At 38.8% G+C, this 23964-nt stretch overlaps 1 protein-coding gene across 1 annotated transcript; it reads right to left on the bottom strand.

The window, feature by feature from the left end:
- Positions 1-22745: 22745 nt before the first annotated feature.
- On the bottom strand, positions 22746-23964 carry LOC133780297 (pectinesterase PPME1-like). Its single transcript, XM_062220118.1, has 2 exons — positions 23479-23964; positions 22746-23363 (listed from the first exon to the last, which is right to left on the bottom strand). The coding sequence occupies exons 1-2, from the start codon at positions 23962-23964 to the stop codon at positions 22746-22748; spliced, it is 1104 nt and encodes a 367-aa protein (XP_062076102.1).

Raw genomic sequence — 23964 nt, 5'->3', positions numbered from 1 at the left:
GGCTGGTCCCACCCCGGACGAACCTTGTCCGGGGGTATAAATCAAAAGGACCCAGCCTAACGCTAGTCCCACCCCGGATGAGCGATGTCCGGGAGAGAAAAGCATCCGGTATGCCCCAGAGCAAAGCTGTGCCCTGCGACTGGTAGAATGGGGGGACTAGGTTCCACAATAAACTATCTAAACCTCGTTGGCCTAGGCCGTTGGATCCTGGATTGAGAATTAGGCGGGTAGGACTGAAAACTTGACAAGCTAGTCAGAATTGGTCTAGTCCAGGCCGTTGGAACCGGGACAAAACCCTCGGAGTCAGTTATGCACGGTGATAAAAGGAAATTTCTAGAAGGAATAACAAAAATAAGATAAACCAGAGAGTAATAAAAATTGTCTTGGACCCGTACACGTCCGAAAAAGTTACAAAAATATATAAAAAAGAAAAAAGAGGCAAGGCGAAGATCCGGGCCTAGGCTTCATTCTCCAGAAGCTCCGTGTCTTCCTTCTCCTTGGCCTCGAACTCAGCCCTCTTCAATTCCAGGTCGAGGAAGACCAGGAGGTTCATGCTTTTGTCCTTGCGCCAAGCCATGTATATGGCCTCCCCGAAAGTGACTTCCAGCATGCCGTCCGCCTCCTCCTTTTCCCGGCGAGCCTCCTCGTGCACCGTCTTCTCCTCGCGAAGGGAGCTGTCCAGTTCGCGGACCCGAGCCGTCAAGTTCTGGGTCTCCTCCTTGTCCCGAGAAGACTGAGCCGCGGCCGCCTCTAGAAGGGTTGTCCTCTCGTTGGCCTCGGTCTTTTTCCGGGATAAGGCCTCTTCCAGCCTGGCCTTGACACGGTCGAACTCTTCGCGATCCGCCCGAGCCTGGGCCGTCTCCCTGGACAGGGCCTCCTTGGCAGCCTCCCTCTAGTTCACGGCTGCCTCCAGCTCTAGCTGGATCGTCTCCATCTTCATGGCCAACTAGGCCACCAGATCGGCACTCCGATGGGACAGTAGATCAACCTAGAACAGAGCAAAGTTAAGAGGAATCCTTATAAACAAATAAGAAGAGGGAAGAAAAAGACACGAAGTAAACTTACTGCGGTGGCCTGATGACGAAGAGCCTGAGAGATGAACAGCACATCCGGGTTGGCTATCGTGGCATACCGCTTGAGCTGGAGGTTGGACATAGTGTTCCCCACCTGGTGCAACAGGTCCACCGCCAAGGGGGTCGTGTCCTGCCCAATCTTAGGGCGAAAGCCTGTCTCGGCAGCTGGCCGATCCACGATTGGCTGGGGGGCGCTGAATGCCGCCGGACGCTGAGCGAACTCGACTTGACGACTGATCGTCAGGGCCTTGTAAGTCTCGTTTCTCCAGCCCCGACCATTCTCCCAGGTCCGGGCAATCTTCCGGGACTGCTCGTCCCGCACGATAGCTTCCCCCTCCTCGAGTAGTTTCGGACGTATGGGGAGGGCCAGTAGTACGGGAATCTCCTTCGCGGTAAGCCAAATTTCACCGTGCAACTTGTCGCCCGAACCAGCCCGCATCGTCCGAGGCCTCTTCTTTCCTGTGCTGGCCTCCTCAGTGCTCGCGTCCAGGCCCCTTTTCTCTGGACTTCGGCTGGTCGCGATTCCCGTCTCCAGATCGATCACCGGGTGTTGGGCAGAGCCGGGGACTGCAGCCAGGTCAATGGCCTGGATGGGAACCACGGCAAGCGCTCCCCCACCGGGTCGAATTTCCATCCCTGGCGCCTCCTTATTGAGGGGTGGGTCCAGGCCTGCCACTTCATTTGTCTTTCTGGCAGCCTTCCTGGTCGCTCGGTCCTTGAGGAGTTGCCTCAGTTCTCCCACGGGGGTAGACATGTCGGAGTCTCCTGTAAAAACACAGAAAAAAGAGTTAGTACGGTTAACCAGGAGAATCAAAATCAAAGCTAAGAGTGACCCGGGACGAACCCTCAGCTAAGCCCTAGGCGTGACTTAACTCGTCTAACGCGAAGGAATGGACTCGATCCCCCATGTCGTCCGGGTTCAAGAAATTCCCGTACTGAAGGAACCCGGACAAGAACATGAGAACCTCCGAGCCTACGGGGATGGGAGACGAAGGTCTCATCTCCCCGTCAGCCCCGAACGCGGGGCCTCGAAGTGCTAGCCTATCCCTAGCTAAGTCCCCGACTTGGGGAGCATATGTTAAGAGCAGAGAGGAATTACCTCGCCCAGATACGCTAGCCCCGGGGGTCCCTGTGTTCGGTAGGGTATCCTCGAAGAGCTCTTCCAGCTCCTCCGACGTGGCCGCCTCCGTTTGGGCCAGGTCCCTTTTTCGCTTGGCCGCGTCATCTCGCGCCTCTTTCTCCACTTCTGCGATGTGCTTCAGAGCCAGTTGTTCCCTGATGGTGACATTCTTCTCTCACTGGATTCCCTGATGGTTCCGTGGTGACGTAGCCTCCTACGTCCAGGTCCTCCGCGCTCAGCCCAGAGTAGAACCTCCTCCTTTCTAGGATGAACTAGGTGAGAGGAGTTTGGGCGAAAGGTCCTGCCACCCGGAGTAACATGATGAGAAACGGAGAAAAAGAAAAAAAAGAAAATAAAAAAGGAAAACGATCAGGGAAGCACTTACCCACCAACTGGAAGTCCAGCAGTAGCGTTGGGTTCTTCTCCACGAGGAACCCGGACGTCATGAACCAGTAGTGACGGACGTCTGGGGGATGCTTCCAAGAGCTAGTGGGTGCAAGATAGTTACCTCGTGGCTTTAGTCTGTAGAAGTTGTCCAAGGTCTTGTCCTTGGCGTTGACCTGCGGCTCCATCTTGTAGAAATACAAGATTTTGGCAGGGGTCGGCTCCGCGATCTCCTTCGCGATGCAGAATACTCGCCATCCCGCGAGCAATCGGTAGGCTTGTGGCAGAAGCTGGAACGGTGCGATCCCCACGTACGTCATGAACCGCACGAAGTAGCCATGAAGCGGGAGTGTGGCCGGCACTCCAGACCCCAAACCCTTCTACCGAAGTATGCGCCCGCTCCTCTATCTTGGCCAGGTGGTTGTGGAATAGTCCGGGAGTGGACTTTATGCCCAGGCGCTTCTCCAGGATATAAATCATCTGGTAGTTCCGGAACATGTTTTGCAGCACGTCCATCTCCCATTTGTTGCCCTTGGGGGTCCGGGACCCGGAGAGGACGACGGGGGCCCTGTTGACTTCCTCCTCTGAATGAAGGGTCACGCCTGTTTCCATGATTGATGATCTGGGAACAAAGAAAAGAAACCAAGTAGTCAGTACCTAAACCCAAGAAAGTCGGTTAAGGTACGGGGGCCTCCTATGGACTGCTTGGAGTCCCCTCTGGATCGGGTTCGGGTTCACCAGGGAACCGCGAGACCCAGATCGGGAATGAAAAAAGGACTACTAAGTAGGCTCTGCCGTCTGTCCAGGAAGCATCTGGACCCGGAGCAACCCGGACCAGGCGACCTTCCTAACAATGTTCCTAAACGTAAGCAAATTTTAGCAGCCTAAGCATATGAACTAAAGAGCAGCCTACGTTCATGTATTCACCAAGAAGGTCAAGAAGACTTACTGTGAGTAGTTGGCCGTAGAGGATGGTGGTTGTCCGACGGTAAGGACGGTAGAACTTCGTTCTTGAACTGGTGAAGCTGATTCAGCAACTCGTCGATAGGGCAGGCCCAGGATGTGCGCTCAGGCGGAGGGGCAGACACCGGTACTATTGGAAATAGACGACGGCGCAGAATAAGTAGGTGGTGAAGGATGTCTTCGGTGATATCGGACATACATGGCTTCTTAGTTCTTGAAATGGCTCGAGAGTGTAAAAGTGTCAAATGAACGTCTGAGGAGTATTTATAGAGCCCCAAATCCTGGTCTCTGATCTAGCGGATAGAAATTCCCCCATCCGACGGTCGAAAATCGTGCAAGGGCTTTTATGAGTACTCGGGAGCTGGATCCTAGCCGTTTCAATCCAACGGCCCAGGAGGGGTGAATGTCAAAGGTCGCCCCATCCTACGGTCCACCTCAGCGCAGAAGCATTAATGGAGGACCCCCGTGCGGATGGGACACTTCGGAATCCGTGCTGACGCACTAGCCTAGGCCTAGCGACCCTTGAGGTGGTTAGGTGACCTTTCGAGGTCAAGAGCCGTCTTTGCAGTAGTCGCCTGGCGACACGTGTAACCTTGCCACGAAACAGGACTTAGGTAAACGTACCCGGACACTGGTAAACGGTCCGGGCTCAGCATGCGGCCAACGTCACTGCCCTTTGCCACGGACCCACGATTCCAAGCAAGAACTGGGAAGGCAACTGTGGAGTATCCGGGAACAAGGCAAGCCTCCACCTCGCGGACCCAGGAGAAGGCTTGGGGGGTAAATGTTATCCCCATTTCCTGTCGTGGGCCCGGGACAATGGTCCAGGCCCGTGGTCTGGGCGATTGGATATGGGCCTGGCCCAGGCCCGCTTAGTACGGGAGTAACCAAGGACAACGACCCAGGTGTGGTTCCGGACCCAGATGGTGTCCAAGAAGATGATCCATGACAGTCGCTCGGGAGACGTATGGCCAGTTGGGGATACGGTCGCGGTATACGCAAAACAATCCTGAAGCCTGGTAAACGGTCCAAGCATGTGGTAAACGAAGAGGGACAGAGGTAAATGAACCCGAGTCATGTCCTCCAGGTTGGCATGAAAAGGCATCCATGACCCTGAAGCCGCCCCACGAAACTGACTGGCTTTTTCCCCTGAATCTGCCTCGTAACTCAGAGTGCCCAGACTAAAAGCACCCTTTTGTCGGGCGAAACATAGTCCTTGGGTCGCCCCATTGGGCCTTAATGATTCTTGGACCTATGTATTTTTATCCTTTGTATTGTGCTTTCGCCAGAGAAGCCAAGAGTATCCACATCTTTTATGGGGCCGGGTCATACCCGGCCCAGACCCAGTGTTCCTATGAGCCTATAAATACAGGCGATAGAGCACTGGGGAAAGGATCTCTCTTCGACTTGTATACAGTTACTCTGTCAAAACATAGAGAGAAACTCCATTATAAAAGACTTTCCAAGCTCTAATACAACTGAATCGTGGACTAGGGCTCATTAACGCTCCAACCACGTAAAAATCCTGTTCTTATCTTCTAAATTCCATATCATTAGTCCTACTTAATATTCATTAATATAGTTTCCGAAAATCTCGGTAAACAGTATGAATCACTAAATCTTTGTTTGTATGATATTTTTTTCTATATTATTTTCAGATTTTTTTTTTCTTATAGACATAATGTGTTTATTATATATAGGTTTTAGAGTTGCTAATATTGATTTGGAGGTTATTTTGAGCATCAAAGAAGGTTTGTTACCTTAAAACTTTGTTTGTGTTAATTTTTTTTATATTATTCTGAGTTTAATACTTATTTTTTAGTATATTTGTGTTATATTTTTTTATTTTGTTATTTTATATAATGTTATTAATTATATATAAATATTAGTAAAATTTAAAATAATTTGTGACTTGCTATTTAAATTTCTAAACATAGCTTCAATAGGTAATGTTGTTGCCAATGTTAAAACTTGAAATGTTTGGATTATTAGTGACATTTGTTTTTTATTTTCTACAACTAGCTAGCTTGATATGTTGTTTGATGATTATGTAACTACTTTAATTAATTATGTAATTGATTTTTATTTGTTTTTGTTTAAGCTTTTTAGTAGGGTTGTTGATTAAGTTGACAATTTGATATTGATTTTAGGTGACTTCAAGAGTAATATTGGAGGTGAGTAATCTTTAAATTTGATTTATTACTATTGCAATATTTATTTATAAAATTAGAGTTAAATCATGCATGTTTTAATTTAGTGAAGTAGGTTCTGGAAAATTTGTTGTTGGCGGTGATATAAGGATGGAATTATGTGTGTTGATTTTGTGTTTGTTTGGGTTGAATTTATATATAATTATAAAATTGGGATATGCTACAAAAACAAATGAAACTCAGCCAATTTTTTATAGATTTTATTAATTGTTTTCCTTTTTCAATTCACACACTATGTCGAGATATTTTGTATGTTATTTATAGGTTTTTAAATTTTTGGAGAAGTTAAAATTCAGTTTTTATGCTGCCGAAATTTTGTTAGACTTAGAAAAATTTAATAATTAAACTTCAATTATGTTGGATGTCCTAGAAAAAATAACTAGGAGTGGAAGATGTAGAGGGATATGAAATTTGGATAAGAGCGCGAGAAACGAAGAAGACTCTTGTCGAAGATAATTTGGACAAAAAAATTGAAGAAAGAGTTGTAAGTGTTTTAAAGCAAAGTAGGAAATTTTTTTAAGTGTTGTTACAAATTACTAATTTAATCTATCATTTTGGTTTGCTTTGTAGAATGAACTAAATGACAAAGTTACTTGTAGCCAAATTGTCGCCAAGGGTCGGGAGGACATCTTGCCAATCCAACAAGAATAGTTAAGCCGATTGATGACTTAAATTTATTAGCAAAGCTATTTTGTTTATACATACCTTTAGTTTTATGTGAATGTATATATAAATGTTTAGGCTATTTTACTTAATTACAATTATGTGAATGTATATATGAATGATTATGTTATTCTACTTAAAAATTATGTGAATGTATAAATATTTAATTTTATAAGAATTTTAATTCTAAGAATATAAATTTTTTGATTTTTATTTATGTTATAAATTAAATGAAAATAAACCAATTCCAATTGTGAAAAAATATATAAATATAAATTTATATAATTATACTATTTAAAAAAAATTAAGGCAAAATAAATATATATATATATATAAAAATAGAATTGACCCATTTAAAAATAATTAGAAATAATTATGAAAAAAATTGGGGCTTTCTACTTTGGTTATTAAGTAAAAATCGAAGTAGAAAGTGGGGATTCTGCTTCAGTTTTTACATAATAACCGAAGTAGAAAATGTTCAGCAAGGAAGCGTACCCCACTTTCTACTTCGGTTATTATGTAAAAACCGAAGTAGAATCCCCACTTTCTACTTCGGTTTTTACATAATAACCAAAGTAGAAAGTCTATTTTTTATTTCGATTTTTAACTACTTTTTACTTCGCTCCGAACTAATGCGGTTGCGAATTTTAGCAAAAACCGAAGTAAATCCACCTTAAAAACTGAAGTAAAAACAATTTTTTCTTGTTGTGGTTATATATTACGAGGAAGGGTAATTCAGATTATGCTGATGACAGTACTAGTAGTGGAAGGTCAAGCATTAATATGAGAATTAATGGTGGTAAGAATAAGAAAGTGGTAGTGGCGATGAGAAAAGGGTTGTGAAAAACACCAAACACGTGTGAAAAACTTTGAAAACAACTAACAGTACATCAGAAATACAACTGATAACAAATCACTACTAGAAATATAGGTTTTTACTTCGGTTTTTATAGTGAGCATACAAAAAAAACGAAGTAAAAACCTTTTCAAACTCTTTTACTTCGCTTTTCAAATTGGCGCTCTGAAAAAAATTACTTACTACTTCGCTTTTTTAAAAAAACGAAGTGAAAAATTCATAGTGGAGAGGGCCGTGTTTGTTTGCACAAGCCCTTATATTACGTTTAGAGATAGTAAAAATGCAAAAAACTGGCCAAACCAAACGCGGCCCTTGTGCACTTTTAACTTCGGTTTTTAGGTAAAAACCGAAGTAGAAAGTGTACCTTCCACTTCGGTTTTTACCAAAAAAACCGAAGTTAAAAGTGCATAAGGGGTATGACTTACCAAAAACCGAAGTTAAAAGTCCTTTATAATCCCTTCCCTAGACCCGAACGGTCATCTTCTCAAAACCTCTCTACCCTCTGTGCAAAAAGAAACCCCCAAAACCTCCATTAACCACCGTGAGCCAACACCCATTTTGATTCTCCAAACCTTTTTTTTTTCTTTATTTCTTGCAACATTTCTACCCTATAAACCGAAATATAGTCCAAAAATCTTTTTTTTTTTTTTTAGAGAAAAAAAAGGATTTGGCCGTGGGTTTTTTCTCCATTTGAAAGTGGTGTTTCTTGCCGGATTTTTGACATTGCAAGGGGATTTTGAGCTTCAAAACAGGTATAGATTACTAAAATGTGGTTTTGATGATAGTTTTTTAATTTTCTATGTTTTTTTTAATTTTTTTTATTATTCCGAATTTAAAATTAATATAATTAATATTTTATTAATTTTTATAATTATTTGTTTATTTTGTTAGTTTAAATAATGTGATAAAAATTAGGTTTATTATAAATATATATATGCATATTAGTTAATTTTAGAAATTTTGACAATAGATAAATTTGTTTTTTAAATATTTGAAAAAAAATAAATAGCTTGAAGATGATCAAAGTGTTGTTCATTAGTTTCATTAACTAGTTTGATTTTTTTTATTTATTGATTTGATAATTAATTATGTAGTTTACTAATTATGTAATGTTTTAGTAGGGTCGTTGATTGAGTGGTGAACTTTGTTGTTCATTTCGGGTGCATTGAAGATTAATATTGAAGGTTAGTTATTTTTTGTATTTATATTACTATAAGATTTATGTATAAAGATAAGACTAATGTAATCATGCATATTAGATTTAGTGAAAGTTATGTTTGAAAATTAGTGAAGTAGGCTCTGGGAAATTTGCGTGCTGTGGTGATATAAGGATGGATTGATTTATGCTTGATTATTTTGTTTGTTTGTGTTGTTGTTATAGGAAATTTTGAAATTGCGGTATGCTATAGAAACAAAGGATACTCTGCCGAATTTTTAAAAAAATTTATAAGACTAGAACCTAATAATGATAGATTCATCTATGCTTGATTATTGTGTTTGTTTTAAATGGTTTTATAGGTAATTTTTAAATTACGGTATGCTATAGAAACAGAGGATACTCTGCCGAATTTTTTAAAAAATTTATAAGACTAGAACCTAATATAAGTTTTTTTTCTAACTTATTAGGAATTGAATATTGTTATTAGTATGGATAAATCATGGATGCTTGAGAGGAGAGAAACATCACAATTTCAAGATGGATTCAACAAATTTTTAGAGTTTTGCCTAAAGAATTGTAGTGATCCACAAAAAATTCATTGTCCTTGTATCGATTGTGGTAATGGAGTAAAGGGGAATATTACCATGATAAAGGATCATGTATTTTGTCGGGGATTTGATATGAGTTATAGTAAATGGTATTGGCATGGAGAATTATTAAATGATGACCCATATCCATTAGGTAGGTGAGGTGTAGATGATTTTGAGAGTAATGATTTTGATGATCATCCTATAGAATTGCTTGATGAAGCACAAGAAGAGTTTTTTCATAATCCAGAAAAATTTGATAATATGGTTAGAGATGCAGACAGACAATTGTTCAGTGGTTGCAATAAACTAAGATTGCCCACAATGGTTAAATTTTATAACATAAAAGCAGAAAATGGAGTTAGTGATAAGTGTTTCAGTCAATTTTTAGCTGCTTTCAAGGAGATTTTGCCGCTAGAAAATTGTTTTCCGGAGTCTACATATGAAGTAAAGAAAACATTAAGTTTGATAGGGTTGAAGTATGAGAAGATTCATGAATGTCCGAATGATTGTATTTTATATCGTAAGGAGTATGCAGACATGGACGCTTGCCCAGAATGTGGTTTATCACGGTACAAACCTAACAAAAGTAAAGAGATTAGGAAACTTATTCCTCAGAAAGTGCTATGGTACTTACCTTTGATTTTGCGGCTGAAGCAATTATATCGAAGTGCAGAACACTCTAAGAACTTAATATGGCACGAGACTGGACGAGTGAAAGATGGTAAACTCCGGCATCCTGCAGATTCACAGGCCTGGAAGAAGGTAGATTATATCAATCCAGAATTCAAAAATGAACCAAGACATCTTCGTCTTGGTTTAGCTGCTGATGGAGTAAACCCGCATAGATCTCTTAGTAGTAGGCATAGTTCATGGCCTGTCTTCCTGGTTATGTACAATCTTCCTCCTTGGTTGGTGATGAAAAGGAAGTTCATGATGCTTTCATTAATGATTTCGGGCCCAAAACAACCAGGACATGATATCGATGTTTACTTGGCACCATTAATTGATGATTTGAAAGAGTTGTATGAAAATGGTGTTGAGGCATATGATGGTTTTAAAAAAGAAGTGTTTAATTTGAAAGCGGTGTTGTTATGGAAAGTTAATGATTTTCCAGCATATGGTAACCTATCAGGTTTAAGCACAAAAGGTTACCAAGCTTGTCCAATTTGTTGCACCAACACAAGGGCCCATCGCTTGCCAAATGGACGCAAAATGTGTTATATGGGTCATAGACGATATTTGCATTTAAGTCATCCTGACAGAAATAAAAAAAAAAAAACATTTGACGGTATTGTGGAACGAGACATTGCTCCTTTGCCATTGTCAGGTGAGCAAATTCTTAAGGAAGTAGAAAAAGTTGACTTTAGGTATGGGAAGAAGAATAAAAACAAAAAATTCAATGGATGTTTTCAAGGAAAATCAATTTTCTTTCAACTTCCTTACTGGAAAGATTTACTCGTTAGACATTGCTTGGATGTCATGCACATAGAAAAAAATGTATGTGAAAGTATAATCGGTACATTACTTGATATCCCAGGTAAAACCAAAGATTGTTTGTCTAGTCGTTTAGATCTTGTTGAAATGGGTGTAAGACACCGCTTGGCACCTGAAGAAAAAGGGGCTCGCACATATTTGCCTCCTGCTTGTTTTACATTGTATAAAGAAGAGAAGCAAGCCGTATGTCAATCATTGGCAGGGATGAAAGTGCCTGATGGTTACTCATCGAATGTTCGAAACTTGGTGTCTATGGAAGATTTGAAGTTAATTGGAATGAAATCACATGATTGTCATATATTAATGCAACAATTACTTCCAATTGCCATTCGGTCAGTTTTACCAAAAAGAGTTAGAGATAGTGTGACAAGTGTGTGCATCTTCTTTAATCAACTATGCGGAAAAGAATTGGAAATGAAGAAGTTGAATGCATTGCATGATGAAATAGTTGAAACTTTATGCAAGCTTGAAAAATATTTTCCACCATCATTTTTTGACATCATGATACATTTGATGGTCCATTTAGTAAGAGAAGCCAAGTTTTGTGGGCCAGTTTGGGCGAGATGGATGTATCCATTTGAAAGGAATATGAAGGTGTTGAAAGGATATGTACGTAATCACCATCGCCCTGAAGCTTGTATGGTTGAGTGTTATTTAGCTGAAGAAGCTGTGGAATTTTGTTCAGAGTACATGGTTGGAATCGACACAATCGGAATTAGCAAACCACGGAATAACTCGGATGGAGTTGATAGAGGATTACGAGGGAAAGGAACAGTAGTGACCATATCTCGTGCAGAATTAGATCAAGCTCATTTAGTTGTGTTGGAAAACAATCCCGAAGTTCAATCCTATATAACGTAAGTTATAGATTTAATAAACATTATGCTCATTTTTATGTATAATTGAATTTTTAATATGTTGTACTTTGTATTGTAGTGAGCACATGGAGTTATTACAATCAATGATTCCCAACAAGGTTAAAAATAAACAGAAATGGATTATAGATGAGCACAATAAAACATTTAGTCGATGGTTGAAAAATATTATTCTAGCAAGGTTGGGAGAAGAAAACCATGGAGTGTCGACAGAGTTAAAACGCATATCATTTGGACCAAGTGTTCATGTAATAAAGCACAATGCTTACATTGTTGGAGGAAAATGATTTCACACAAAGTCACGAGATGATGCTCGAATGGTTCAAAATAGTGGAGTAAGTATTGTGGCAGAAGCAGTGCATTTCGCTAGTGCAAAAGACAATAATCCAGTTGCTGGTACTATGGCATATTATGGGGTTGTTGAAGAAATATGGGAGCTTGATTATTCCTTATTTCAAATTCCTCTGCTCAAGTGTTCTTGGGTGGACAACAATGTTGGGGTTAGAATTGATGAACTTGGATTCACTTTGGTTGATTTAAGTAAGAAAGGTCACAAGAATGATCCTTTCATCATGGCTACCCAAGCAAAACAAGTGTTTTACATAACTGATCCTGCTGATGATAAATGGTCAGTTGTTTTACGAACCCCGGAAAGGCAGTTTATAGAAGATGTAAATGACGACGAAAACGATGATTTGTTCCATGACAATTTTATTGTTGGACGACCAATACATGAGCAAGTTGAGAAAATCCATGATTTCCATGAAGTTGATGATGATGGGGAATACATTAGAAATGATATTAGAGACGGAATATGGGTAGATTGTGGATCAACCAAGAAAAGAAAAAAGAAAAGAAAATGTGTCCAGTGAGTAATGTATTCATTTTTATGTTAAATATGTATTTATTTATGTCATAATTGTAAGGTTAATTCTTGTTTATGTGCAGATGACAATTTCTGAAGGGGAGAACACACCAAATAGGCGAGGCCCAACAAAGAAGAACAATATCAATAATCAAAAAGCTAAGGGAATAAAGAGAAATATTCAGTTTAATGATAAAGGTCAACCTATAGGGAAAGCATATAGTGAGATGCAATCGTACCTTGGAGTTAAAACTAGGAGAACGGTATCTCTCAATTATAAGGATTGGAGACAAGTGCCACAAGAATTGAAGAATAGAATATGGGAGGATGTATATGTAAGAAAATATTTTATGAATATGTTAATTACTTTAATATATTGATCATTTTCATGAATTACTTTGCATTTCATTAATCATTTTCTTTCTATTTCAGGGTGCCTTTAACATTCCAGTAAATTGGAAACCAGAATTAATGAAAAGTGCGGGAAGAATGATGAGAGATTTTAAGACTAACATCACTAGTGACTACATCTACCCTTTGGCAGAAGACGGTCTGATAGATGAACTCCAAATCCTTCCTAAGAAATATCCAGAACTTGACCTAGAAGGTTGGAGGACATTTGTTAGCCACCGTTTATCTCCTGAGTTTATGGTACTATTATGTATATCTATTATGTATATGATTTATTAGTTTTGAAATACTAATAATTGCTTAAAAACTTATTGTTACCTATTTAATGTAGGCTTTGCGGGAAGCACAACGTGAAAGAGCTCTCAAATATACTTCGAGGCATCGTACATCTCGTAGAGGGCTTGCCAATGTTAGAGAAGACCTGGTAAGTAATTCGCATCACTATTTTATAACTGTCAACTTGTTATGAAGAATATTGCACTCACCAACTTTAATTAATTGTTGTATGTTGTAGAAAACTGAACTAGGTGTGGCAGATGTAGAACGGTACCAAGTATGGATAAGAGCACGAGAAAAGAGGAAGGTTCTTGTCACAGATTTGGACAAACAAATTGAAGCAAGAATTGTAAGTGGTTTCAAGCAAGTAGTTTAAAGTAATTTAGGAATGATAAAGTTCTTATAAGTCACTAATATAAGTGACCACGGGTTTGTTCCACAGAATGAGCTGAAAGAAAAAGTTAGTAGTGGAGAAATCATTGCAAAGGGTCGGAATGACATATTAACGCAAGCTTTAGGGACACCTGAACACCCAGGGCGTGTTAGAGCACTTGGGTATGATATTATTTTTTTATTTGTTGCATTTAACTTAATTCTATAATATTTTAGTTTTAAAATAAATTTGGTTGATTATTGTAGGTCGTTTGCGAATATTTCGTCCGTCTTTGGAAGAAAACCAAAAATAGCAACAGAAATGGCTGATGTTGTTAGTAAGAAAGATGCAGAAATTGCGAGGCTATAAGCAGAACATAAAGCTTTAGAGGAGGAAAAAGCTAAACAAGCAGGTGGGATAGATGATATGGATGACCACGACAATGATGACGAGCAGAGCGATGAAGAATACCACACACCGTACATGCAGGATGACACACCGTACATGCAGGACGTGTTACTTTGTTCGGATAATATTCATAATGTGGTGGCAGAGGGTGTTATCATTGATGGGGTGGGTCCACTGACTATTCATGGTGTTTAACTGACAGACGAATACGCGAGGGTGCGAGTCACCAAAATGTTACAAGAGGATGCTGAAATCCCATGTTCTGTTGGGGAAATACACTATGTTCGAGATACTTGTGACACATTCCTTCCTTGGCCAAAAGATTTAATTATGACTGACCAGGTATAAACGAATTCTTTAATTTGTTACCTATTAAAATATTTGTTGGTCCAGTATTTTAATATTATTTTTACTTGATGTTGCGTAGGGTCCTCTAAGAAAGAAACCTCCTATGTCAAAAAGTTCATCCAAGGATATGTCAAAACCTCCTATGACTAGCCCGCATCTGTCATCAGCTGGGTCTCACGTCAATCCAGAAAACACTCTGACCGAAGGCCAACCATTTGCCGATCACATCATGAATCACATCCATGTTAGCCTTCAGTTTATGGTGAGAGAATTTTGCAGAGTTAAGGGAATAAACTCAGTCGTCTCCATTCCAGTGGACCCAACATTCATGAATCGCGAGTCAATATTCCTAACTTCAGAGGATGTGGAACAAGTTGCTACCTTGCATATGATTGGAGGCTCAGCAATGATATTCGGATTAAGGTATCCCTTAAACTAATTCTTTGGAATGATAGGAATTTAGAATCAGTTATGAGTACTGCTCTGTGATCTGTTGAAAATTTTCATAGACATTGAATGTTTACATGTTTGGGAAGTCCTATTTATAGGGGAAACTCTGCCAAAATTTTTCAAAATATTTAACACTAAAGAAAATTTTGCAGATGCATTTGGGAGTCCCTATTTCCAAATCAGCGTGTCTATTACAAGTTTTATGACATTGAACGTCTTAGCATTAATAATTTTAACGATGTAGAGCGATCAACCATTGACTTGGCGAATTGGTTGATGACCATGGATAGAGTTGGTCAACTTTACTTTATACCTTGGAACATACGGTAAGAAATAATGTAAAATTTTCTTATTTGATTAGTCATATATTAAAAATTTAATTATTTTACTTAAGATACGCTTCTTATTTTAGGGAACATTGGATGTTGGTGATTGCTATGCCAAAAGGAAAAATCGTGTTCTTAGATCTATTGAAATCACACAAACGTCCAGAAGAAATTGATTCAATGATAATGAGGTAGTTTTAAATTTTTTAAAATATTTCTTAATATGCAACAAATATTACATGTTACTACATTTTAATAACTTTTGTTAATTTTCTTTTTAAATAGTGCATATAATAGAGCTTCTTCCAATGCATTACTCGGCAATCCCACAAAGATATTCAATGTTACATGTCCAAGACAACCACAAAGTCATGAATGTGGTTTTTATATCTTGAAGTACATTAGAGATCTTGTACGGGCATCAAATGCAATGACTACCCTAAAAGAAAAAGTAAGTTCATTTTTTATAATTTATTTGCTATCGATAATCTATGAAATTAATTTATATTTATTAATTTTACAGTTTGGTGGGAAGACGCAATATTGTGAGATTGCAGACCTCTTGCCAATCCAACACGAATGGTTAGGCAAATTGATACCATACATTTATCAGTAAGCCTATTTTTGTTTAGTTGTAAGTTTAGTCTTTTGTAAATGTATTAATGTTAAGGCTAGTTATCTTACTTAAGTACTTGTATTTTATATGTTTATGTACAACATTTTTAATTAATAAAAGTTATCATATTTTCATTCAAAAAAAATTCTTAACCAATTTCAATTGTAAATATATATATAATTGTAATATCATATAATTAAATTGTTGAAAAATAATTAGGCTAAAAAAAAAATTAATTAGATCAATTAAATAAAATTAGGCCAAAATATATATATATATATAAAAATAGAAACCATCCATTTAAAAATAATTAGAAACATATATTAAATAAAAAAGGCGGGCACTTTCTACTTCGGTTTTTAGGGAAAACCGAAGTAAAATGTGCACTTTCTACTTCGGTTTTACCTAAGACCGAAGTAGAAAGTGCTCTTTTACTTCGGTTCTTAGATAAAACTGAAGTAGAAAGTACACCTTTTACTTCGGTTTTCCCTAAAAACCAAAGTAGAAAGTGCCCAGGATGCTAGCGTATATACACTTTCTACTTCGGTTATTATGTAAAAACCGAATTAGAAAGTGGGGATTCTACTTCGGTTTTTAGCTAGTTTTTACTTCGCTCCGAACTACTGCGGTTGCGAATTTTAGCGAAAACCGAAGTAAATCAAGCTTAAAAACCGAAGTAAAAGCCCATTTTCCTTGTTGTGAATTATCCAACAATATTAACTATATCATAATCCAAAACATTTATATATTGATAAAATTTATCAGCATCTAGGATAAAATCGACAATATAAAATAAACCCTAACATTTATATGCTAATCCAATAGAATACTTACACCCCAAACAAAATTGAATATGATTAGGATAATAAGATCATCATCAAAGGAAGATTAAATACATTCAGAGTTCAAAAACCATTCCATTCCCAATTGCAACAATCAGAAAATACATATATTCAGAAAATAACTCCAAAAAAATGCATATATTCGAACCATTCCGATCCCAATTTCTCGTCCTAGTTTATGCAAATAGAACTTAAAAGTCAAAATGCATATGCCTTTAGCGGAAAAGTGATGATAGAGATAGATGAATGGAGGAGAGGGCAGAACAATAGATTTTGGAGCTTGCCGGAGATAGAAGATCAGCGCCTCAGAGTTTTGGGTTGAGTGAACTGGAGATGGTTAGAGCTGCGCGGACTTTGGGTTGCCGCTGGGACTTGGAGGTGACTTGAAACTTGGTGCTTGGTGACCGGTGGTGGCGACTGACTGGGCGGTCAGTCGGGGGGTTGGGTTTGCTTCGCGTCCGTGGTCGCACTATATTACAGTGAGAGAAAGGGCTTTGGGTGATGAGTATTTTTTGGCTTTAGTGTTAATATTATATAAATCCCTTCTTTTTTTTTTCAATAGATAGAATTTGGAAAATCCGGACTTCTCATGTGGTTAGCGTCTTAGTCCTTATTATTTTTTAAAAATGATCTAAGTTATTATAATGTTTTTTTAATAGAATTATAACCATGCATTATGAAAAACCAAATCTGTTGTAGTGGACCGAGCGAACTGTGGAATTGTAATCCACAGTAAAAAAGGATAAACTAACATACTGTTAGTTTATACAGTTAGTTGTTAAAGTTAGTTAGTGTGCATCAAGGTTATTTTAGTCATTTCGGTCTCTATGTCTTAGTTATAAAAGGGGCTCGGGATACACATTGTAAGTGACTGTAATTCATATTGAATTAGTGAGTTGAGAGCCTAGATAGAGAGGTTGTGAAGCTGTGAAGAAGAGTTCAGCCGATTGACTTCAAGAAGATCAAGAAAGAACTCGAATTGAGTTCTTGGAGAAGTTTTGAGACTAGTGATGCACCTAACATTGTTAGCTTTGTAATTTCATCCCTTAAATCAATAAAAGAGACTACTCAGGGGAGTGAACAGGAAGTAGGTCCTTGGTTTGGCCGAACCTGTATAATTCTTGTGTCTTTGATTACTTTACTGCATTATTGTTTACTGTTATGTTTTGCTGACTTTAATTGCTTTAGCATTACCTTAGCAATTTTATTGTTCGATTGTTTCTTGCATTATTTTAACAGTTTTATTAGTTATTGTATTGGAGTGTTTGTGCATTGCTGAGTTCTGTGTTGTAGGAAAGAATTACAACAGTGGTATCAGAGCCAGGTTCTAGATTCAAAGAAAAGAAAAGAACTCAGCTGTGAAGATTCAAGAATTGCATAAAGATGGCTTCATCTTCAACAAGATTCGACCTAGAGAAATTTGATGGATCAGGGGACTTTAGTCTGTGGAAAGAAAAGATGATGGCCATATTGATCTACCAAAAACTCGATTCAGCATTGGAAGAGGTCACTGAGAAATCTGAGAAAGAAACTGATGCAGTAAAGAAGAAGGAGACTGACACTGTGATGAAACAAGCTCGATCAGCAATCATCATGAATTTGGCAGACAATGTACTGAGGCAAGTTATTGGAGAGAAAACGGCTCTAGGAATCTGGAACAAATTGAATCAATTGTACATGGCAAAGTCCACTGCAACAAAGATCTTCTTGAAAGGTAAATTTTATGGTTTCAAGATGAATGCTACTGTTTCACTTGAACAGAATTTAGATGATTTGAACAAGATTGTTCTATCATTGACTAACATGGGAGAGGTCATAAAAGAGGAAGATCAAGCAGTGATTGTTCTGAATGGTTTACCCGAACAATTCAAGGAGATGAAGACTGTTATAATGTATAGCAGGGATACCTTGACTCTTGAAGATGTGATGAGCACTCTCAGATCGAGAGATGCTGAATTAAACTGGCAGAAGGCTGCAAAACAGGAGTCAAAGATAGATGAGGCTTTGATCACTCGAGGCAGACAACCATGGAGAAACAACTCAAGAAACAGAAGGAATTCAAGATCAAAATCAAGATCAAAAGAGACCAGAAGATGTCACCATTGTGGCAAAGTAGGACACCTGATCAAAAGCTGCTGGGAATTAAGAAACAAAAAGAAAAGGGACAAGGAAGAAGAAAGCAAGAGCAATGATTCGAATGCAGTAGTTAATGATATTTACAGCTCAGATGGAGATGTATTTGCTGTAATCAACATACAAAGAAAGAATACAGAATTGAGCAATGGAGATGCATGCACAGGTTCAGGTCTTAGAGACCATGAAGAGTGGATTCTAGATAGTGGTTGTACTTACCACATGAGTCCAAATAGAAGCTGGTTTATGGACTACTCAGAGATAGATGGTGGGAGTGTTATGATGGGCAATGATCATAAATGTCAGGTTGTTGGCATTGGAAATATTGCTATTCGGAATGCAGATGGCACAATAAAGGTTTTAAACAAAGTCAGGCATATTCCAGATTTGAAAAGAAACTTGATTTCTTTAGGCACCTTGGATGATGAAGGATATGAGTATAGAACTGGTAAAGGGACTATGAGGATTACAAAAGGGTCATTATTGGTCATGAAAGGCATTAAGAGACTTGGATTATATTTCCTAGATGGAAAGACCATACCTCCTGCACAGGCAGCTGCTGTTAGCAAATGCAAAACAGATTCAAAATTATGGCATGCTCGATTGGGGCACATAAGTGAACAAGGTTTAGTTGAGTTGTCTAAACAAGGTTTATTACAGAATTATAATCATGCTAACCTACCTTTCTGTGAGATTTGTGTACAGGGTAAACAACATAGACTAAAGTTCTCTCACAGCAATTATAGAGCAAACAAGGTGCTGGAATACATACATGCAGATTTATGGGGTGCAAGCAGGATTAAAACTCCAGGAGGTAACCAGTATTTCTTGTCCATTATTGATGACTATAGTAGAAAGGTGTGGGTACTACTATTGAAACATAAGAGTGAGTGTTTAAACAAGTTTAAAAACTGGAAAGTTTATGTTGAAACTCAAACTGAGTTAAAAATAAAAACACTTAGGACTGATAATGGACTAGAGTTTATAAATGAGGAATTCTCTGATTTATGTGTTAAAAATGGTATGCAAAGACATAGGACAGTAATCAAAACTCCTCAGCAAAATGGCATTGCTGAGAGAATGAATAGAACACTTTTAAATAAAGTGAGATGTCTTTTACTTGAATCTGGTTTACCCAAGAAATATTGGGGAGAGGCTTTGTATACTGCTTGTTATCTAATAAACAGGAGTCCAAGTAGAGCAATTAATCTGAAGACTCCTGAGGAACTGTGGAGTAAAAGACCACCATCTCTTGCACATCTCAGAACCTTTGGTTGTGCAGCATATGCACATAGTGTTGAAGACAAACTTGGTAAGAGATCGATTAAATGTGTTTTAATGGGATACCAAGTTGGGGTCAAAGGTTACAGGCTACTTTCTACTGAAACTAACAAGATTTTAATAAGTAGAGATGTGATTTTTAATGAGTTAGATTTTCCCTTTAAAAGAAATGAGAAAGGTTCTGTTTCTGATGTTTCAGGTAACAAGTTACCAAGCAAAGCTGGTGTTCAGATTGAGGTGGAACCTCCCAACATAGAACTGAATGAACAGGAGAGTTTTGAACCTGAGATTGAGACTGAAACTCAAGAAGAAGACTTAAGTAATTACCAGCTAGCTCGAGACAGGATCAGAAGAGATGTCAAGGCACCTGAAAGATACATAGAGGCAGACATCATAGCATATGCACTTTCTATTGCAAACCAGTCAACAGAACCAGAACCAAGAAGCTACTCAGAGGCAATAAACAGCAGAGATTCTCAGAAATGGAAACAGGCCATGATGGAAGAGCTGAACTCACTTAAAGAAAACAACACCTGGAAGTTGGTATTCAAACCTGAAAGACAGAAGATTATTGACTGCAAATGGGTATTTAAAGTAAAAGAAGGGATAACTGAGAAGGAGCCAAAGGTTTACAAGGCAAGGCTTGTAGCAAAAGGGTTCACACAGGTCGAGGGAGTGGACTACTCTGAGATATTCTCACCAGTTGTCAAGATGAAGACAATCAGAATAATGCTGGCTTTGGCTATTCAGTTTGAATGGAGTATTGAGCAAATGGATGTAAAAACAGCATTTCTAAATGGTCAATTAGAAGAGACCATATTTATGTCCCAACCAGAAGGATTCAAGGTGGAATCAAAGAGGGGTGAACTAGTGTGTTTGCTCAAGAAGTCTTTATATGGATTGAAGCAGTCCCCGAGGCAGTGGTACAAGAAGTTCAATACAGTAGTGACTAAAGTAGGGTACACAAGATCCAAGTATGACACCTGCCTATACTTCTCAGATTTGGATTCAAGCTCAGTTGTTTTCTTGTTGATCTATGTGGATGACATGCTCATAATGAGCAAGGATATGCAACAAATAACTCGACTAAAGAATGTGTTGAAGAGTGAATTTGAAATGAAGGATCTTGGGGCTGCAAGGAAAATTCTGGGAATTGATATCATTAGAGACAGAAATGCAAAGAGGATTATGCTAACACAAGAAGGTTATCTGAAGAAGGTGATTCAGAAGTTCAAAATGTCAGATTCAAAAGAGGTAAATGTACCTCTAGCAGGGCACTTTAATTTGTCAACAGATCAGTCACCTAAAACTGATCAAGAAATAAAGGATATGAAGGAAGTACCCTATGCAGAAGCCATTGGGAGTGTAATGTACTCCATGATTAGCACCAGGCCAGATATTGCCTATGCAGTGAGTGTGTTGAGTAGATACATGTCCAATCCAGGAGTAGAACATTGGAAAGGGTTGAAATGGCTGCTGAGATACTTGAAGGCTACAGCCAAAGTTGGTTTACAGTTTGTCAAGTCAGAAACAAAGGTATATCTTGAAGGATATGTTGATGCAGATTATGCATCAAATAGAGATACTAGGAAATCCATAACTAGCTACTGTTTCTTACTGAATGGATGTTGTGTCAGTTGGAAAGTTCAGTTGCAACAAGTGGTGGCACTCTCAACAACTGAAGCAGAATTCATGGCCACCACTGAGGCTTTCAAGGAGGCTGTTTGGATCAAAGGATTATTGAATGAGATTCAATTGTTAACAGGCAAGGTGAATGTGTTCTCGGACAGCCAATCAGCTATTCATCTTTGTAGAAATCCAGTTTATCATGAGAGGTCAAAACACATTGACATCAGATTGTTTTGGATCAGAGATAAGATAGAAGAAGGAGAAGTAGAACTTGGAAAGGTACCTAGTGAAGAAAATCCTGCAGATGCAGGTACTAAAGTTCTCTCAGTCAGTAAGTTCCAACATTGCTTGGAACTACTAAATATAACCTCTCTTTAAGAAAGCTGGATCACTTCTCTGAGTTTGAAGCTATTGATCTTTTTACTATGGATTAAGGTGGAATTTGTGGAATTGTAATCCACAGTAAAAAAGGATAAACTAACATACTGTTAGTTTATACAGTTAGTTGTTAAAGTTAGTTAGTGTGCATCAAGGTTATTTTAGTCATTTCGGTCTCTATGTCTTAGTTATAAAAGGGGCTCGGGATACACATTGTAAGTGACTGTAATTCATATTGAATTAGTGAGTTGAGAGCCTAGATAGAGAGGTTGTGAAGCTGTGAAGAAGAGTTCAGCCGATTGACTTCAAGAAGATCAAGAAAGAACTCGAATTGAGTTCTTGGAGAAGTTTTGAGACTAGTGATGCACCTAACATTGTTAGCTTTGTAATTTCATCCCTTAAATCAATAAAAGAGACTACTCAGGGGAGTGAACAGGAAGTAGGTCCTTGGTTTGGCCGAACCTGTATAATTCTTGTGTCTTTGATTACTTTACTGCATTATTGTTTACTGTTATGTTTTGCTGACTTTAATTGCTTTAGCATTACCTTAGCAATTTTATTGTTCGATTGTTTCTTGCATTATTTTAACAGTTTTATTAGTTATTGTATTGGAGTGTTTGTGCATTGCTGAGTTCTGTGTTGTAGGAAAGAATTACAACACGAACTAATATTGATGATACAATGGATCTGAAGCAAACTCTGCTGGCATTGCAAATATAATATTATAATTAACAACACAAAAGGGTCACTATATATAAAAAAGTAATACATATATCTCAACATATCAGTGAAACGAATAACACCAAAGAAATTTTTTAGTAAACAAAATGGATTTACCCGAGTCGTGTACGTAGGTCTCACTTTCCCAAGATACAATCGATGTCAGGCATGTATATATATGTATATAAGTGTGTGTGTTAATTAGCTAGGGATTAAATATGTAAAAGAATTCAAAAAGATGAGTCGCCATATTTAATGACATTATATATATATATATATATAAATATATGGTATCTAGTTATCTAAACTTGAGGACTGGGTGGAGGAAGGAGCCATGAGGATCCCTTAATGTAACCGAGATTGAGAAAAGGTTTGGCTTGCTCATCAGTTAGTTGCTTGGAAAATTTGACTCTGCCTGCTGGGCTTGCACCTCCTCCTATGTTTTTGTATTCGCCAAAGAAAACGGTGCTCTCACGTTCAGGTTTGTTGTTGCTAGACCACCCTAAAGGCGAAACAACAGTGGCAGCCATGTCGGTGTAGGAAAACACCACTCTCGGACTGGACTGCCAAGCTCGTCCTAAAATAGCGTCCTTGGCAGTGCCGGTAATTTTGCAATGAACGAATGAGTAGCCGGTGGTATCGGCAGTCTCTCTGGCCTGCGCTGTTATCACAGTCGGTTCTGTGGAATCACCAAGAACATGCAATTCGGTGTTCAAATATAGAGACGTCCCACTTCCGAAAATGAAATCCACAGTACCCTCAATGTAAGAGTCCTTGAAAAGATGGAACCCTCTGTCGTCGCAAAGGGTGTCTTGAAATCCCAACAATCTAACATTGTAAAACGCTGCCTTGTTCCCTGATGCCCTTAATGCAGCGGCTTGAGCTCCCTTTCTTACACCATCTGGCTTCGGTGAAGAATTCTAAGCAAGACAAACGAAAGCAGTTCAATTATATATATATATATATACATGTGTATCACAATCGATCACTGAAATTAAAAAAGAAATATATTTAAGATTACAAATTACTACACACCTTGAATATTATGTTTGCTGCAACGAAGTAGTCCGACTCCACAATCACGGATGCGCTGTCGACGGTGCCAAACTCAGCTGCTGTGCCGGAGAACGACAACGTGGGAGGTGCTTTTGGTGAGCCGTATAACGTGATGAATGGCTTGGTTCTTACGATCTTCACTTTCTGGATGTACTCTCCTCCTCCAATTATGATTATCACACGCTTTGAGTTGCCGGCGGGGACACTATCTATGGCCTCTTGCACGGTTTTGAAATCTCCACTCCCGTCTTTCATCACCTTGATCACTTTGGCAGGGCCCGTCTCGGCCGCCACCAGTGCGGGGTCCAGGCCCTTGCTCTCAGCTACTGGCTTCACATTTGCGCTGAACCACCCTTCCAACGCCCCTTTCGTGGCGGGGATTGGCGCTGCATCGTCGGCCTTGACGAGGACGGCACTTGTACTGATTATGAAGAAGAGAAGTATAACTGCTGTGCCTTTAGCCAT

This window comes from Humulus lupulus, chromosome 5 (assembly GCF_963169125.1).
Source record: "Humulus lupulus chromosome 5, drHumLupu1.1, whole genome shotgun sequence".
NCBI lineage: Eukaryota > Viridiplantae > Streptophyta > Magnoliopsida > Rosales > Cannabaceae > Humulus > Humulus lupulus.
This window is presented reverse-complemented; position numbering and strand designations above follow the sequence as displayed.

Excerpts from the sequence above, each read along its gene's own strand:
- LOC133780297 (XM_062220118.1), bottom strand. The coding sequence starts at position 23,964 with ATGGCTAAAGGCACAGCAGTTATACTTCTCTTCTTCATAATCAGTACA. Across the intron at positions 23,364-23,478 it reads CAGCAAACATAATATTCAAG|AATTCTTCACCGAAGCCAGA; the intron begins GTGTGTAGTAAT and ends TGTCTTGCTTAG.